Source organism: Microcaecilia unicolor, chromosome 13, assembly GCF_901765095.1.
Source record: "Microcaecilia unicolor chromosome 13, aMicUni1.1, whole genome shotgun sequence".
NCBI classification, from domain to species: Eukaryota; Metazoa; Chordata; class Amphibia; order Gymnophiona; family Siphonopidae; genus Microcaecilia; species Microcaecilia unicolor.
In genome coordinates, this window is record NC_044043.1 from 57,978,964 (window position 1) to 57,997,869 (window position 18,906).

Consider the following 18,906-nt stretch of genomic DNA (forward strand, 5'->3'; position numbering starts at 1 on the left):
AAATCAGATATATAGGAACTGTGGAAGAGAGGAGGAATACAGGGAAAATGCCTAATTAAAGCTGTTTTTCTATCAGTTTGAAGGCTGTTTATTACTTGGCTGTGTGGGGAAGTCTTGTTGGGCTTTTCTGTCATTTGATAGAAATAGAGTGGGAGCTCTGGGGTGAAAGTACTGCTACCCAACCTACTGAAAGCAGTGAGGAATTGCTTCCCATTAGCTGTGCATTTAGTTAAATTATATGGGCACTGCCTTCAGCTCCCACTAATTCTGATCATTCTCATGGCATCATTGCTTCCCAAGGCCTTTTGTCCTGTACTGATCCATTACTGCAGTTTATGGAGCATTAGGACAAAGGATGACGGTACTGGTGGGGATCAGTAATTGCTGTACCATTATTGTTGCTGCTTCTTTGCCCACTGTCATTGGCAACTTCACTGATTCCTTCAGCTGCTGTGTTCAGCTTCTGGCCTGTAGATGCAAAGCTTCCTCACAGTGCCTAGGGCTGGGCTGAACAGTGTTATGAGTTTAGATTTGGGTCTGTTACACAGAGACATCTGAAGAGTGAATTACTTTAAAAGAGAGCTGCCTTTTCTTAGGCCATGGAATGTGTGTAAATATAAAGGGACTTTTCCTCAGGTTATTCCCTCTGTGCAGGTAAATGCACCTGTTTATTGTCCTTTCAATATCATATTTGCTAGTAGAAATATGAACATACATATACAGAATTTCATGGTTTATGCTGATGATACAGAACAACTTTTTTTTGCAATAATTTTCCACAGCGTTCTCCTCCCCACCCTTGCCCTTTCCCCTTTTTGTGTCCCATCTTCAAGATGCCAGTTTAGTTGGCTCTGAAACTCCTAAGGTCCATAGGGGAAGCCCACCTCTTACATATCTGAGCTCAAGCCTGACTTGCCTAGTGGATGGGGGCTCTGTCCTTAGATTCAGTGCATCCTGAGACCCAGATCCTGCTCCGTGTGTGCAGGCTGTTTGTCTAGCTGTGTGTGACTTTCATGGAACATTCTGTCTCATTCTTCCCAGTTATAGTTTCAGCTTATTGCCTACCCAGATAGAATTTTTAAGAGAACAGGCATTTAGACTAAACCATTTTACTAGGTTGCTTTCCTTTTGGTGGTATTAAGCATTGATATTTTTTTTTTTCTTTAAGTGTCTCTTAAAATGGTGTGAGAATTACTCCCAGAGTGGCAGGCTTGGGAGGTTTTTACAGCTGCCTCTTCAGGAGAAATTCCATCAGTAATCAGACTTAGAGAAAGAAATGTCTGGCAGATTATAGTCCTTGGTTGAAAATCTGTGGGAGACAGCAGTTAGTGTATGAAGGAGGGAGGCTTTTTAATACTTCTATTTCTGCAGTGGTGTTTCCAGTCTGGTGACTGGCAAGCAGCTTACCTGTCTCATGCCATTAAGGGACTGGCTTCTGAATATGTTCTGGAGCTATTTGTTCTTCTCTATAGGTGCGCACACTCACACGGACTGATGAAGCCCGCGGCCTCCTCTGGTTACTGGAAGAAGAGGCCTTGCAGCCTGGTAGTAATGAGGATAGCCTACTTGAGCGACTTTTCACCTACTATGGGCCTCAGGAAGGAGAAGGGAAAGGTAAAAAAAAAAAAAGATCGAACTCTGTCCTTGGAGGTTTATTTTCTAGGTCCTACACTATGCTATGGGATCCCACACTGCACCACAGTGTGCTATGGACTTCAGTCTATGTTGTTGTGTATTGTGCTAAAAATGACCCCAGTATATACTGTCCCAGTCTGTGCTATGAGACTCCAGTTTGCACTCTGGTTCTTTGCTATCTTCAGGTCAGAAGCCACTTCTACGAAGCAATAAAGCTCAACATTTCCTTCTTGGCCACAGCTATGGAACCAATTGGGTGGAATATGATGCCACAGGCTGGTTGAACTATGTCAAACAGAGCCCTGCAGTACACAATGCTGCTGTTCTCTTGCAGGACTCCCAGAAGTAAGTCACAGCAGAATTCACCAAGTATCATTCCAGAAGCAGTACTTGGGAGGGGGTCACAATAGTCATGGAATATTATTCCTAGCCAGCAGCAGTGCTCATAAATTTCATTCCACTGTCTGTACTCATGGGGTATCCTTCCTAATTGGTGGCAGTATTTGGGAGAGTACCAACAAAAGATGAGAAGCCCAAAACACAAACAAAACAGCAAACAGAAGAGGGTGGAGAGAAACACATGAAGCGATGTGCAATCCAAAGAGTAGCCTTTATTGAGCAGAACCCATACGAGTAACTCGACACAGTCACTGGGTTTTGGCTATACAGCTTGCTGACCATTGCCAGGACTTTGAATTGTTTCCACATTACTTTTTTTTTTTTTTGACCAAATAGCACTAGGAGCGTCTGTTGTGTTCCTTGTGAGCTGGCGCTTTACCTGCGTTGGTGTATGATGTATTTTATTTGAGTGGTGCTACCATCAAGAATCTGGTGCCTTCGTATTCCTTGGACTCCTGATGCAGGCTGTATAGCCGAAACACGGTGACTGTGTCAGGTCACTTGTGTGGGTTATGTTCAATAAAGGCTGCTCTTTAGAGTGCACATCGTGTCGTGTCTTTTTTTTTTCTCCACCCTCTTCTGTTTGAATATTTGGGAGAGTATCATTCTCACTTGGTGGCAATACTTCATTCCTAGATGGTGGCAGTAGTTGGGGTATATTATCCCCAGTCAGTGATGGCACTCAGAGTATCTTTTTTGTGTTAGTACTCAGAGTGCATCATTGCCAGCTGGTGGCAGTACTCGGTGGGTATTGTGTATAACCTGCATTTGCACATGGTGAGTGTGCTGAGAAAGCCTTGGTGGCTGCTTGTTGCATGTATCTCCTCAGACTGGTGATCACAAAATTTTGCTACACTCATATTGTCATGGCTACCAAACACTCTGTTATTCTGCAGTATTAGCTTTTACCAACTAGTGATCATCCCTGTGTAGTAATGTTCAGTAGAGCATGGGGGTTATTCCAAATCTTTCCTGCCCTTGGGCTGGTTTTAGTAAGTGATCTTAGGCTTGGAAGGAACTGTCAGAGACCTGAGAATTTTGATGCATCATATTTTCTAGCACAAGTTGTCTGGACATCAGACTTGTTGTTCTCACCCTCCCTTAATGCTGCCATCCCCCCCCCCCCTTCCCTCAGTGGCTGCTGTCTGTTTTGGGTGGGCTAGTCTCTATGAAGAGTGAGATACCTTCTACTCTTGGCCCTCAGGAAAATCATCAGTAACCTGTTTATGGGTCGTGCGGGAGCAGCCACTGTGTTGTCGGGGTCCATTGCTGGCCTTGAAGGAGGCTCCCAGCTTGCTCTGCGTAGAGCCACCAGCATGAGGAAGACCTTCACCACTGGCGTGGCAGCAGTGAAGAAGAAATCCCTCTGTATCCAAATCAAACTGCAGGTGGTGAGTGTACACTCTCAGGGGTCTGGGTGAGGGGTCCTATAGTACTGATACGAGGGCCATGAAGACTGAGCTTGCTGTATACAGAAATGATGTCTGCATGAGTATGCGGTGTGTCCATGGAAAGATGGGTAGTGACTAGTGAGGGTTGTGATCACAGCTGTATAACCTCTATATTTGATGTTATGTTATACAGATCTTTTATTCCACACTTACCAACTATTAGTTCAGTGTGGATTACAAATTAAACAAAACTAGAAACAATTATCCAAAAGCCATAATCTATTAACCTAAGCTATCTGATTCTAACATAATACAGATGTTCTAGATAACAAAGAATATTAAATTTCAGACCACCAACCTCATACTAATTAGTTCTTAAATAGTACATATTTGTTGAATAATAAAGTTTTAAGAGCTTTTCGAAAATCCAGATAGGTTGTAAGTGTAAGAATCTGCAAAGGGAGCAAATCCACACCGAAACAGCTTGATAATAGAAAGAGGAATCAAAATTCTTTGCAATTTGATAAGCTTTTACTGAAGGAAAACATAATATCTGATTTCGAGTTCTACCAGCGTAACCACTATGTAAGAGTGTGACCCAGTCACTGAAATACAGAGGGCTTCACCGTACATAATTCTAAAAACGATGGTACAAAGTTTAAACTGTACCCTGGCATCCACTGGGAGCCAATGCAGCCAATGGCGAAACTGAATTAAACCTACCAGCCAAGTGTATTAATCGTGCCACTGTGTTCTGAATAAGTTGTAAATGCTTAATTAAGAGTTTTCGAACATCCAGCGTAAATAACATTTCTGTAATCTATCCTAGGTAGAAGTCATGTCTGAACTAGCAATCTGAACTTTGCAGGCTCAAAATAATTGCATATTGCCCTCAATTTCCTCAGCATATGAAAAGATAGGAAAACTTAACTTTCTTTATTTTCAGGATGCGCTGATTGATACCATCAAGAAATCCAAAATTTACTTTGTCCACTGCTTCCTCCCAAAAGCCAAAGGCTATACGGGTGAGCAGCGAGTGGTTCTTGCACCACGGGTGAGCAGCAGTGAGCAGGATCTGCGCAGTGAGAGCCATGATGCTGAGCTCATGCAACTGGATTTACCACTATTGCGGGCTCAGCTGCGTGGCTCCAGGCTTCTGGATGCCCTCCGCATGCACCGGCAAGGTAGGTGTTAACACTGTGTGCCATGTGGAATTTGTAGCTGAGGATATGATCAAGCATAGTACAACTGGATTTAAAAAAGGCCTGGTCAGGTTTCTAGAGGACAGCTCTGTTAACAATTATTAGGCAGATTTAAGGATTAATACCTCCAAATTTGGAAACTAAGCAACAGAGAATGGATCTCCTCCATTAGCATCTATTGGGTACTTCCAAGTGATCCGAATTAGCCGTTGCAGACACAGGTGCTGAGCTTGATGCACCATTGATCTGACCCTGTGTTGCAATTTTTACATAGTTAGGGAAGCAACAAATCCTTTCTAAATATTTTTATAACACAGCATAAGGAAGAATCAGGATGACGATATTCAGTTTGGTGGCATCTACAGGAGTTTAACCCTCTCAGATATGGAATCAAGCAGCATTAAGAAGAGAGGCCTGAGGGAGGGACAATTTCTGGTCAGAAGAAAGGAGCATTTACAACTCTGTGACCTTTGCATTTGTTTATCTTCATCCAGACTAGTTGTGTCCTGTCCTGATCTTGTTGCCTCTGCCATGGAAGATGTATATGTACCCACTGGATGCCAGAAATTAGATGCCCACTTTATGTGGGCTGTGAGCCTATTCTTTGAGGGCAATTGGGCACATAATTTCCATAGAATAAGCCAGCAGTTAACGTGCCTACATTTAGGTATGCCCACTTATGCCATGTCAATAGCAGGCATAAATGTGCGTGCCTAAAGGCAACCTTTACCTGTGTAACTTACAGTATTTTGTAAGTTATGTAAGTGGGAGAAAACCTATGGCACGCACATGCCGCTCCCCCTGTGAACGCTCCCCTGCATTTACGTGCTAAGGCAGAAGCACACTAAAGTTATAGAATACTGCTAACCGCATATCTAGTTCTTACATGTGTAACTGTAAGTGCTAGTAATCTATAACTTATACATGCAGTTGGCACCTAACTTTAGGTGACCTATTATAGAATGAGGGGGATAGTGCTTTGGATGTCACAATAGGAAAGGCTCTAGATGTATGTACCTAATACACAGAAATAGTGAGCCACTGAAAAATGTGTGGGATAAAAACAAAGGAATCTGTATGGCAAGAGAATGGAACCAAACAAGCTTAGCGGTGATTAGATGGCAACACCAGTAATTGGGAAGCAAAGCCAGTGCCCTGGTCGTGGCCGGACAGATTCAGCTTCAGTAGCTGGAGAACAAGGTCCAGTGCCAGGCAGACTTCTATGGTCTGTGCCCTGAAAATGGTAAGGACAAATCAAGATCAAGTATACATATATGCTATTGCATCATACCGCATGCTATGAGTTTATCTTGTTGGGCAAACTGGATGGACCGTCCAGGTCTTTGTCTGCCGTCATTGACTGTGTAAATTACTAGATCAGATACGGATTACCTTCCTGACTTCAAATTGTGATAGAAGGGCTGGTGCTTGAGACATATGGGACGCTGAATAGTTACTGTTAAATATGATTTTCTGAGATTACCAGGTGTGAGGAGGGCAGCCTGCCTTCGTAGTGCTTAATCCATTTGTAGGACATACATCTTCTCAGGGATTATGGTTTATAGGGTTGTCTCCGACTGTGTAGGAGAGATGGGAGAGGTTAAGTGTGGGATGGAAGAGATGTATCAGACTGAGGGATCTGCCATTCTCCAAGAGACCAACGAGGGCAACCTCAGTGTTTGTTCTCAGCAAGTGTTGCTATTCCCAGTTTTAAATAAGACTTTTTTCAGTGCAAACACTTTGCCTGCAACTAGATCCTCAGTCCTTGCAACCAAAATCAGTGAGCTCATACAGACTAATCAATACAGCCATGAGACTAGAGAGTCAGTCTCCAATTGCTGCCATTCAGTGGCGTTCCTACGGGGGCTGACACCCGGGGCGGATCGCCGATGCGCCCCACCCCCCTGGGTGCAGCGCCCCCCCTGGAAAAACGCGACGCCCCCCCGGCGAAAAACCCCCAATCCCCTGGCGAACCCCCCCCCCGGGTGCACGCCGCTGGGGGGGGGGGGGGGTGCCGCATGTCTGCCGGCTCTTCGTTTTCATGCTCCCTCTGCCCCGGAACAGGAAGTAACCTGTTCCGGGGCAGAGGGAGCATGAAAACGAAGAGCCGACAGGCACGCGGCACCCCTCCAGCGGCGTGCACCCGGGGCGGACCATCCCCACCGCCCCCCCCTCCCCCCTTGGTACGCCACTGCTGCCATCATCTGTAGTGCCAGATCAAATCACTGACCAGATCTGTTCATACAAATCAAGGTAAGGTATACACAAAAAGTAGCACATATGAGTTTATCTTGTTGGGCAGACTGGATGGACCATGCAGGTCTTTTTCTGCCGTCATCTACTATGTTACTATATGTTCATTCAAGGAACCAGCTGACACAGCTGATTACATTATACATAAGAACATTCACTTTACAAACCTCACGTTTCACCCCAGCTCTTACAGGCCATGTGTCAGTAAAGCTTTTAGTTATCACACAGCTTTGCACCACTACCCCCTGCTACTCCAGGGCTGATATTCACACACATCCAGGGCCAGCGGAATCTTTAGGTAGATTAGGCAGTTGCCTGGGGAGGTGGGATGTGAAAAGAGCAGCTGTAGTTGAAGCAAAACATTAGGTCCTGGAAGCTACACTAACTAAAAGAATCATCAGCATGTACTTTTACCCACAGGGTAAACTTACTTAAAATTTTCTGGTCTAATGATATTCTGTATTGTTTATCCTTAGTCTTTGTTACCTGCTTTGAACCTTTGCTGTTTGGGAGTTAGTGAGATACAAGAACTATATTACATTGCATACAGTTTAAAAAAAAAGGAGGAAGTTTGAAAATCCTGAAAGAGAAGTCATGATAAAGGCTGAAGTAGTCATTTAAATGAAGAGCAGATGAGTATCAATGATTCCAGATTACCCCCATCATCATATGCTAGCTAGGTTGTGAATATACTTAAAATAAAACACACACACACATTATAGATGTAATAGCCATCTTGGAGACCTTATGCACACAGAGGATGGCCAATGAGAATTTGTGCTACCAGGATATAAATTTTATCAAAATGAAATGTCAGATCAAATCAGTGGAAGGTTGGTACTATATGTTTAAGATGGTATAGATTCAAAATTAGGATAAGTCCTACACAAATGCCCCATAGAATCTGTATGGATATAAATTCCATGTGAAACGGGGAGAAGTATAGCAGTGGGGGTAGACTACTGTCCATCTGGTTAGGATAAAGAAACAAGAGAGCAATGTCCCTGCATTTATATTTAAAAAAACAAAACACACACATACACAAAAATTGAAAAACAAATTCCCAAAACCTTGTGAATACCTGACGCTGTCCTCATTCCACCCCATTAATGCTGAGTGATCTAGCAGCCCCCCTCTGTGGAAGTTACCATGCTACTGACTCCTGTCTTGCAGGCTACCCGGATCACATGGTGTTCTCGGAGTTCAGACGACAGTTTGATGTTTTGGCACCTCACCTGACGAAAAAGCATGGCCGTAATTACATTGTCACAGATGAGAGACGGGTAAGTATCACCATGTGCACAGAGCCAAAGACTTGTTTGTTAGTAGGGACGATCAGAGACTTGTTTATTGCAGACCCTGAGTATTCAGAACATCTTGTTGGATGTTGCTTTTACCACAGTACTTCTTCCTAATTTGTTCCCCAGTACACAAGTCTTACTACAACTACTGCTAATACTAAACATTTATGTAGTGCTTAGGTGCATGCAGTGCTGTACAAACACATGTATTTGTTTATCAAACTTCTATACCACCTTTCCCCGAACATTATGGGGCAGTTCACAACAGTAAAGCATGCATAAAAGAGAGAGACTTCTCTGTGCAGCTTAGTCTAGTCGACAGATGGGGACTGAGGACTGTGCAGAGGACAAGGCAATACTGTAGTCTTAGGGCACTGTGAGTAGGAGAATATGCTGCTTCTAGGCCAGGTCATTGCAGGCAAAAGAAGGTGTTTCCTCAAGGACATGGTGCGATAGATAGGAAAGGACCCTGCCTCCATCACAGGGAATCCTGGGCAGGAGAGGGTTCTGCCTCCATCACAGGGTATCCTGGGCAGGAGAGGGTTCTGCCTCCATCACAGGGAATCCTGGGCAGGAGAGGGTTCTGCCTCCATCACAGGGAATCCTGGGCAGGAGAGGGTTCTGCCTCTGGGACAGGGAATCCTGGGCAACAGAGGGTTCTGCCTCTGGGACAGGGAATCCTGGGCAAGAGAGGGTTCTGCCTCTGGGACAGGGAATCCTGGGCAAGAGAGGGTTCTGCCTCTGGGACAGGGAATCCTTGTCAAGAGATGATTCTGCCTCAAGCATAGGGAATCATGGGCAGGAAGAGGGTTCTGCCTCCAGGACAGGGAATCTTGGGCAGGAAGAAGGTTCTGCCTCCAGGACAGGGAATCCTGGGCAAGAGAGGATTCTGCCTCTGGGACAGGGAATCCTGGGCAGGAGAGGGTTCTGCGTTCCGTACAGGGAATCCTGGGCAACAGGGCTCTGCCTCTGGGACAGGGAATCCTGGGCAACAGAGGGTTCTGCCTCTGGGACAGGGAATCCTGGGCAACAGAGGGTTCTGCCTCTGGGACAGGGAATCCTGGGCAAGAGAGGATTCTGCCTCCAGCATAGGGAATCCTGGGCAGGAGAGGGTTCTGCTGTCAGTACAGGGAATCCTGGGTACTGCTACTACTACTTAACATTTCTAGAGTGCTACTAAAAGGGTTCTGCCTCTGGGACAGGGTATCCTGGGCAGGAGAGGGTTCTGCCATCAGGGCAGGGAATCCTGGGCAGGAGAGGGTTCTGCCTCCAGGTCACAGAATCCTGGGCAACAGAGGGTGCTGTTTTAAGGACCCTGCACAATGGGGAGGAAATGGAACTGTCATGGCACTGCAAGCAAGAGGAGACACCCTCTAGGACAAGGTGCAGTGGGCAAGAAAAGGTGCTGCCTCCATGACAGAGCACTTCAGGCAGAAGACAATACAGTCTGCAAGAGGGTTTGCCGCATGCACAAGCAGACACTGCCTAAAGGACAGGGTGCCACATGCAAGAGAGGGTACTGATTGAATTTATTGCTTTGTAAAAGTTATTTCCGGGCTGTATAAATGCCATGATTGTTTTAGACTTGGCAGCTTTTCCAAGTATGAGACTTGACTAGATAAATGCCTTGTCATCTGTGCTGTAACTAATCTTTCTTGTAGCTAGGAAAGCCTGACTCATTGGAAATGTATGTATATATACACAAGGCAGAGAAGTGATAATACCTCCTGTGTGCATGTGAAGTATGGCATGCCTGAGGCATAGAGAAACTCTCAGTATGTGTAAGGAAATCTCCTCAGTCTTCACTTCAAAACAGTATTAGATGGACAAGTGATTCTTCACTTAGCATCAGTTATAGCCCCCTTTGTTGTCCCTCCCCATCCCCACCAGCCAGTTATCCTGTTTTGTAAAATGCAAGTTAATGATCAGCCAGTTGAATTCCTTCTGGTTGTGGGGTGGAAGTTTGTGGCAGTTCACTAGTGCAGTCATATCACATCACTATTGTTATGGCAAAAAAACAACTTTCCTAATGGGGAACTAGGGCAATGGCTTTTTTTTTATTTTTTTTTTGGGGGGGTGGGGGAGGGGTAGCAAACAGCAGCTGCTGTTAAAACAGAATGATAGATCTGACAACCAGACAAACTTAAGAATCATCAGCATGTGTTTGACCTGCAGAGAGGGTAGGTAATTTTCAAATAGCCCATTTACCTGGATAAATATGCATTTTGAAAATTGCTTTCATCGGAGATAATTTTATAAGTGACTTGAGTGTATAGAATCATGTTTTCAACACTCCAGTGGGATCTCATAAAATTGCCCAGGAGTATATATGCATAAAAAGTAGGTGCACAGAAATAGAGCGCTTACTTTTATGCAGTAAGATGCATAAGCCTGGGTCTGAGAATAGGTGGAGCTTGATGGAATTGGCACTTATTCATGTGTTTAAAAAAAATGAGGCAGTTCTATAGGCGGGCACCTAGAAGTACATTCCAGTTGCACATGTTAGTGGCACCAATAATTAGCAGTGACGCACATATGTGCACTAGGTGCTATTCTCTAAGGTAGTGCACAACTGCGGGGGGGGGGGGCATACTTGTGGCGGAGCATGAGCATGTTACGAAACAATGCACACAACTTATATACTCTCAGTTGCATGCGTTGATTGGCGCTTCGAGGTGTGCCCGCTTATACCAGCCATTGACCTGATGTAAGTGATCCCGCCTAACTTCTGGCATGCCAAAGAGGGTTTGCGCTAGTATTCTATAATGAAGTAGGAGTGCCTAATTTGGTAACAAAATTTGTGCTAATTTGTACCAAATTATAGAATTACCCCCATGCCGGGGGGGGGGGGGGGGGTCTCTCCTCTGTGACTCCCTTCAAGCCCTGCCTCTTTGCCAGGGTGCCGTCTTTCCTCTGTGATTCCCTTCAAACCCTGCCTCTTTGGGAGAGGGTCTCTGCTCTGTGACTCCCTTCAAGCCCTGCCTCTTTGCCAGGGTGCCGTCTTTCCTCTGTGATTCCCTTCAAACCCTGCCTCTTTGGGAGAGGGTCTCTGCTCTGTGACTCCCTTAAGGCCCTGCCTCTTTGGGGGGGGGGGGTCTCTGCGACTCCCTTAAGGCCCTGCCTCTTTGAAGGGGGGGTCTCTCCTCTGTGACTCCCTTCAAGCCCTCTTTGCCAGGGTGCCGTCTTTCCTCTGTGACTACCTTCAAGCCCTTCCTCTTTGGGAGAGGGTCTCTGCTCTGTGACTCCCTTAAGGCCCTGCCTCTTTGGAGGGGGGAGTCTACTGCTTTGTGACTCCCTTCAGGTTTTGCTTCTTCTGGGGAAGGGCAGCTCTCTGTGACTCCCTTTAGGTCCTGCCTCTCTGGGGGTCTCTGTTCTGTCTGGTGCAGGGATGGTGTGGCAATGGTGTGAGACAAGTGTTTTATGATTTGTGGCAGTGTAAAATTATGTGCTTTGTTTTATTACTGCTGTCTGGAGAGTTGATCCCCAAGCTTCATGTAATATTTACCATGTTGGTACCACTTACAGTCAAATTCCTTTGTTCCTTCCCAGCAGTTCTGTATCTGGTTTCTCCTGCTTGTTTGCCCACTCCTCCACCCAGCAGTTCTTGTCTCTGTTTGTTGTCACTGTTTTTCATCTTGTCCTATTCTGCCCGTCAGCATTTTCTCAATCAGTTATTTCTCCTGTTTCTCCTGCCTGCCCTTCTTTCCTTCTATTGTTCGCATGGGAGAGTGGAGAAGGTCTAGTAGAGAGAGTAGTGGGCTGGGAACCAGGAGATCATGGTTCCAAATCCTGTCTCATGGTGACCTTGGACAAATCACTTTGCCTTCTATTGTCTCAGGTTCCATTTAGATGAAAAGCTCTTTGGGATAGGGACTTGTCTAGTGTGCTGTCTGATTTACATTAAGTTGTAAAATAAATCTGACTGCTCCAGCTTCCCTTTGCATTCTGATGTGGACTCCATTTTAAAATATAATCCTAGAACCCTTTTCATTTCTTGGGCAGTCCTGACAGAGTCACATAAGCCCTGATCTCTCTTATACTGGCTTCCTAATGGTAATGCAGCACCATCACCTTCACTCTTTGAACTGCTTTTGCTTCTGGTGAGTTCAGATGCTGGGCGAATAGTCATGTTTCTGTTTTAGTTCTGTCCATCTGAAGGATGAGAATGAGATCATCGGACTGCTATCAATGCCAGCAGATTCACTGTAGGATATTGTGGCAGCCACCTTTGTAATGATGGTGTGGTGGTTCAGCTCTGGGTCTTTTCTTAGAAGGGGGTTGTCATTCCCAGGACTTCTCCTGGCTGCCCTGGAGCTTTTGGAAGAACAAAGGGGCAGCAAATTTGTTACGAATTTCTGCAGAGGGATTGCTAGTTGCTCAGTTCTAGGTGAGGAAAGAGTGATTGCTTCTGCCCAGTTTTCATTTATAATGCACAGCTTATTCTCGGTGACAGATGTTTCCTTAAAAGCTTGTGTACTGAGAAGCAGAATCCTGCTTTCTCTTATTGCTAACCAGTGAACCAGCGTTTATAGAAACAAAGACTTGCCAGCTAAATCCTACAAACATCAGATTCAAAGAATATGGCATAAAGTTTTCACATTATAATTACTACTAGTGTTACAATTAAACATTTGTATAGTATGCTACAAAGGTGTACCTAGCAGTGTACAGCACAGAGAAGAGACAATCCCTGCTCCAGTGAGACTACAGTCTAGACAAGATAGGCAATAGGTTTCTGTGAAGTGGAGTCATTTGGAAGCAAAGAGAAGAAATAGGGTTTTCAAGGGACATAAGATCATCTTACATAATCTCCCCAAATTCACAAGGGCCAATGAATGTAAAACTCTACCCTCTAAGGGCCTGTTTTCATAACAGTGAGTCCTTAAAAGGTGCCTATTTCATAAAGGTAACATAAGTGCATATATATCTTTTATAAAATAAACTCCCAGAACCAACCCATGGAATGCATAAATGCTGATGCACATGTTTACACCTGCTCCAAAGCATATTTAATACAATAGATGTGTACATTGCAGTTCTGCCCCTGCTGTACCCCAGCAGTGCTCCTAGGTATACTTACATGTAGTGAGCATATAAGTACTTTTTGCATGTGGAAAAATTACCCCCCCCCCCCCCCAAGTCTATATAAGAAAAACAGCCAGTGGAGTAGGCGGGACCCAGAATCCTTTCAAGAGGTCTGGCCATTAACACCTAACTAACTTAATATAGTTCTGTACACTTCTAAACAAACCACTAGAACCAAAATGTTAGAGGAAATAATGTAAAATCAGCAAATAAAACAAGATATCACCATCTAAAAAATGGTATCCTGCCTTGACAACAAGCTTGCAATTTCCTTGTCCAGAAACTGGGATGATTGTATCCTGCCATGACATCAAGTGCAATTTCTTTGTCCAGAAGTTGGGATGATCTGTCTGTAAGCAGAAAGCCTTAAAGCCTTATTAAGAATATTCAAGAGATTCTCTGGCAGGCCCAGGGTGAGCAGGCAGAGGTAGGCAGTTGCCTTCCCTTCCTAATAAGGCAGTGGAAAGAAACAGAGTCTCCTGGCTCCCATTCTGTAGTATAATATGGGAAAAAATAGCTTTCTTTGCTGTTTGAGTGGCTTGCTTTATCTATTCTGTCTCCTAATAGATGTATGACAGTATGATGTTTGTGTGTGTGCGCACATGCATGTTTGGTCCTGTGAGTATATGTGTGAGGCTGTAGGTGTGTATGTGCGTGTGTACATGTGTTGTGGCACTGGAGTGGCGCCAGGCTCCCTGTCCACCTGTTTCTCTTCTTAGGGGTCTCAGGTGACATGCAGATCCCTTGCTGTATTGTGATATGGAGTTTAGGTGAAGGCTGTGTTCTAACTTTATGCAGAGTGGACCTGAGAATAAGTGTGTGACCTTTGGGTTATGTTGGTGTTTGTGTACATTATTCAGTGGCTGTTTGTGCTGAGTTACCTGTGCAGCTGGCTGATGTTTCTCAGGACCCTCTGTTCACAAAGCATTTCTGAAACATAGCACTTTTATTCCTTTTATTTTTTTGATATGCTGAGGCCAGTGCTGTAATTTGGCATTCTTCCAAGCACCCTGTTAAAGCATTCTGTTGGCTGCGCTCCCTGACTCTCTCCTCTCTTTGTTGCAGGCGGTGGAGGAGCTGTTGGAGTTTCTGGATCTGGAGAAGAGCAGTTACCATATGGGCCTGAGTCGGGTAAGCAGTAGACTTGGGTCCAACTTTCATATGGGCCTGAGTTGGAAAAGCAGCAGACCTGGCTTCAGTGATTACATGGGTCTAAGTCAGATAAGCAGTGGGCCCAGGCTCACCTACCACTTGGAGCTGAATCTAGTTGGACCTGAGTTGGGTTAGCAGTGGAATTGGGTTAACATATTGTCTCAAGTTGGATGAGTAGTGGTCCTGGGTTCTACAGGTTCTTTCTCACTGGAACCGGTTTTGTACAGAGGATGCCCCAGAGTGAGGGTCAGGGCCCATGGTGTATATAGGGAAGAGAGCCAAGTATGCATGGGAGGCTGGTGTCCCAGGGTGTGTAGAAAGATGGACAACATAAAGTAGTTGGCTTGGAGGAAAGATTCTGCCATCATGTTTAACTTTTTCTTGACCGTCAGCATTGGCAAATTTTTTCTGCTGCCTTGGAGGAAGATGTCCCTCTTATGATACACTGGTGAAACCGTTTCCTTTCTAACCTCAAGCGGCGATGGGAGGAAACCCCTCAGCTCAATGTCCAATCAGCTGACACTCAACCCTGCTTCATTTTAAGAATGTATTCTGGAGTTGCAAGAGCTCTCTGTGCTGGTGGCATCCCCAGGAACAGAAATGTCATTAGAAGGCAGGGTGAGAGCTTAGCAGCATCACAGATTGCTTCATATCCTGTAGATTTTTCCAGGCATCGTGTGCCCGGAAACACCCTCATAAGACATGTAGACCATTTAGATCATAGAAGGGACAGCATTACTGCACAACAAATGACAGAATTGATAATCTGTTGTATGTCTGTATTTTCTGATTTGGGAATGCATGTTTGCTGATTGGTTTATACTTTTCCCTATAATGAATATATGAATTAATTTTTGCTATGTATGTATGGTTTTTTAGGTTCTTTCTTATCTAAGATTGGAACTCTTTTCCTATGCTATTTTTATAATATAATTGTAAACTGCTTGACATACATATATCAAACATCAATAAACCATAACACTTGATTTCAGTAGCAAGAGGATGAGGAAGGGGTTTGATGCCCTTGGCTTTCAGGAAATTGATCTTCCTGCTGATCTCTGAAGATGTTAAAACCACCTCATCCACAACACATTTGTGTAGCAGGGACTTCTGAGCCTGACTGAGCCATTTTGTAGTGTGAGTCCATAACGTAATGATTGTCCAAAGAGGTTGAACTGAGGCTAGAGTACAGTCGCCAGGGCTAGCTTAACCACTGGACCAGGTTACGCTCTGGCCCAGGGCGCTGGTGATTTAAGGGTGTCAAAATACCCAGCCTCTGATCTCACCTGGTCTACAGGTTTAGCCTTTTTCTCCACCCCCCCTCTCCAAGTCCAGTCTCTCCCCTTCTCCTCCCGCCCTCCCCTCAGGTCTGTCACTGCTCCCTCACTTCTTTCACTCCCCCACAGTCAAGTGTATGTCTGTCAGCAGCAGCAGCACAGTAGCATGACAAGTTGCCTTTAGCCAGCCCTGGGTCTTCCCCTGGCCGTGTCCTCTGATGCAGTTTCCTGTGAAAAGGACACAACGGAGGGAAGACCCAGGGGATAGTGCCACATCTGCAGGGAGAGGACAGAGGAGAGGGAAAGGGAAATGGGACTTGATATACTGCCTTTCTGTGGTATTTTGCAACTACATTCAAAGCGGTTTACATATATACAGGTACTTATTTTGCACCTGGGGCAGTGGAGGTTTAAGTAACTTGCCCAGAGTCACAGGGAGCTGCAGTGGGAATCGAACTCAGTTCCCCAGGATCAAGGTCCGCTGCACTGACTACTGGGCTACTCCTCCACTAGCAACATTCCATGTAGAAGCCTGTACATGCAGGATGTCGGACTCACAGAAACAGAAGCCTGCGCAGCCGCGTTGCTGATCTGCAAGAGCAGGCTTCTACATGGAATGTTGCTAGTGGAATAGCAACGTTCCATGTAGAATCTCAAATAGTAGCAACAGAATCTCAATAGTAGCAACATTCCATCTAGAATCTCCAATAGGGAAAGGGAAATGGGACTTGATATACCGCCTTTCTGAGGTTTTTGCAACTACATTCAATTTGGTTTACATATATTCAGGTACTTATTTTGTACCAGGGGCAATGGAGGGTTAAGTGACTTGCCCAGAATCACAGGGAGCTGCAGTGGGAATCGAACTCAGTTCCCCAGGATCAAGGTCCGCTGCACTGACCACTGGGCTACTCCTCCACTAGCAACATTCCATGTAGAAGCCTGCCCTTGCAGATCACCAATGTGGTCGCGCAGGCTTCTGTTTCTGTGAGTCTGATGTATATCAAGAATGTAATAATCTAACAATTTATTAATAATAAATTAAGGTTCCACAATGTTAAACATTTGGGAAGACATTGGAAGTTCCAGAAAAGGTGGTATGCGGGGAAACATTTTTGTAATGTTAGCTTGTTCAGTGTGTGTGTGTGTGTGCGCACACTCACACATGCTTAAAATAGCTGACTAGAGACGTTTCACATGTTTATAATGTGTCATGCAAATGGATGCACTTTTCAAAGGATATAGATATTGTAATGCTATATACCTGCCTTACTCTCTGAGGCTCTCTTGTTTATTTATTCATTCATTCAGATTTAGCTCACACCTTTTTCAGTAGTAGTTCAAGGTGAGTTACATTTACTGATCTTTTCCCCACCCTGCGATATGTGAAGTAAAAGAAAACATCGTTCAGTGGTGTGTTTGTGTTTTGATTTCAGTGGTTACTGATGACTACATCACTGAGATGATGCTCCGTAATTCCTCCTGTGCTTATAGCTGTGGAGAGCCTGGGATCTGCAGGGTGGATCTGTATTTTTTCATACTGTCTGATGTATTGCTCTCTTATTGGCAGGTGTTTTTTAGGGCAGGCACTTTGGCAAAACTGGAAGAACACAGAGACCAGCAGACTTGCAGGAATATTACTCTCTTTCAAGCTGCCTGCAGAGGGTATCTGGCACGACAACACTTTAAGAAACGAAAGGTAAGAGTCCTGCTTGCCCTGCCAAGGGGGAAGGGGGGGGGGTGCTGTCTGTGTCCCCACAGGGAGAACAGTAATGGCAGCCAGAGAGGGTTTATTGTTGTTTGCCCATCTTTCATACCATAGCAATGAGCTGTTCCAGCCTGGTTGATGTACCTCATCAGTTTCTGCTATGAGTGGAGGTCCCCCTCTGCCACGATGCTCCACAATCGCTCAGATACAAGAGGCAGAGACCTCACACACTGCATCTGTAGAGTTGCCACATGATTTCCCTAAAATGGTAAAGCTCACTGCTTGAAGATGCCCTGCTGCTGTCTACACCTCGGCAATGCTTTCACTGCTCAAACTTGGCATGCAGGTCTGGGGTTTCACTGCCAGACTAGCAGCGAACATACTAGGTTCCTTCTTCGAGTCTGGACTATGACTGTGGAAGAAGGTGATACTTAGGGGGAGATTGTCAAATTGTTTTGGGCCCGCACCCCAACCCCAGGATTTTAAATTCATATTATTTTCCGTTTGACCGTGAGGTAAGTGATACAAAGTGTTTGTGTCTTGAGTCTGTACTGCTGTTTGTAAGGAGGCACAGTGGTGGGGGAGAAGGCTCTGAGGGGGTCTGAGTTGGCAAAAACCAAGCATAGGGATAAGCTTCTGTAAGGATAAGGCGTTGCCAGATGGCCCTTTGGGGTTCAAGACGGTGTTGCAGTTCCTTTGGTCATAGTTGAGATAAAGGGTTGTTTTAACACCATCAGCTGCTTTATGACTTCAGCTATTTTATGATTTTTAAACTGTTTGGAATTAAAACCCAAGAGTACTTTGGAGGAAAGGAGAAACAGGGGTGACATGATACAGACGTTCAAATATTTGAAAGGTATTAATCCGCAAATGAACCTTTTCTGGAGACGGGAAAGTGGTAGAACTAGAGGACATGAATTGAGGTTGAAGGAGGGTAGACTCAGGAGTAATGTCAGGAAGTATTTTTTCTTGGAGAGGGTGGGGGATACGTGGAATGCCCTCCCGCGGGAGGTGGTGGAGATGAAAACAGTAATGGAATTCAAACGTGTGGGATAAACGCAAAGGAATCCTGCTTAGAAAGAATGGATCCACGGAATCTTAGTGGAGATTAGGTGGCGACGCTGGTAATTAGGAAGCAAAACCGGTGCTGGGCAGACTTCTACGATCTGTTCCCTGATTGTGACTGAATAGATAGGGATGGGCTTGAGTGTAACTTTTAAGGGGCTTCGACGTTAGCTTCAGAACTTTTAGTACAAGAAGAGTGCTGGGCAGATTTTATACAGTCTGTGCCCTGAGAATGGCAAGGACAAATCAAACTCGGGTATATATATAAGGTATCGCATATCAAGTATGAGTTTATCTTGTTGGGCAGACTGGATGGACCATACAGGTCTTTATCTGCCGTCACTTACTATGTTACTGTGTTACAGAATCAAATAAACTCTGTTCTAGCATTGTATATTTTCCTGCAGTGATTGAAGCCCAGTTTCACAGACCTTTCTT

General features: G+C 45.0%; 1 protein-coding gene across 6 annotated transcripts in view; it reads left to right on the top strand.

Annotated features, from left to right (window-relative positions):
• Positions 1-18,906, top strand: part of MYO18A (myosin XVIIIA) — a 278,083-nt gene that overhangs the window by 177,050 nt on the left and 82,127 nt on the right. For all 6 annotated transcript variants that reach the window (XM_030185913.1, XM_030185915.1, XM_030185909.1 and 3 more), the window contains 7 exons: positions 1,473-1,614; positions 1,821-1,980; positions 3,239-3,425; positions 4,372-4,609; positions 8,054-8,163; positions 14,332-14,397; positions 17,266-17,394. In XM_030185913.1, the coding sequence (XP_030041773.1) occupies positions 1,473-1,614; positions 1,821-1,980; positions 3,239-3,425; positions 4,372-4,609; positions 8,054-8,163; positions 14,332-14,397; positions 17,266-17,394 (1,032 nt within the window). The remainder of the gene's footprint in view (positions 1-1,472; positions 1,615-1,820; positions 1,981-3,238; positions 3,426-4,371; positions 4,610-8,053; positions 8,164-14,331; positions 14,398-17,265; positions 17,395-18,906) is intronic.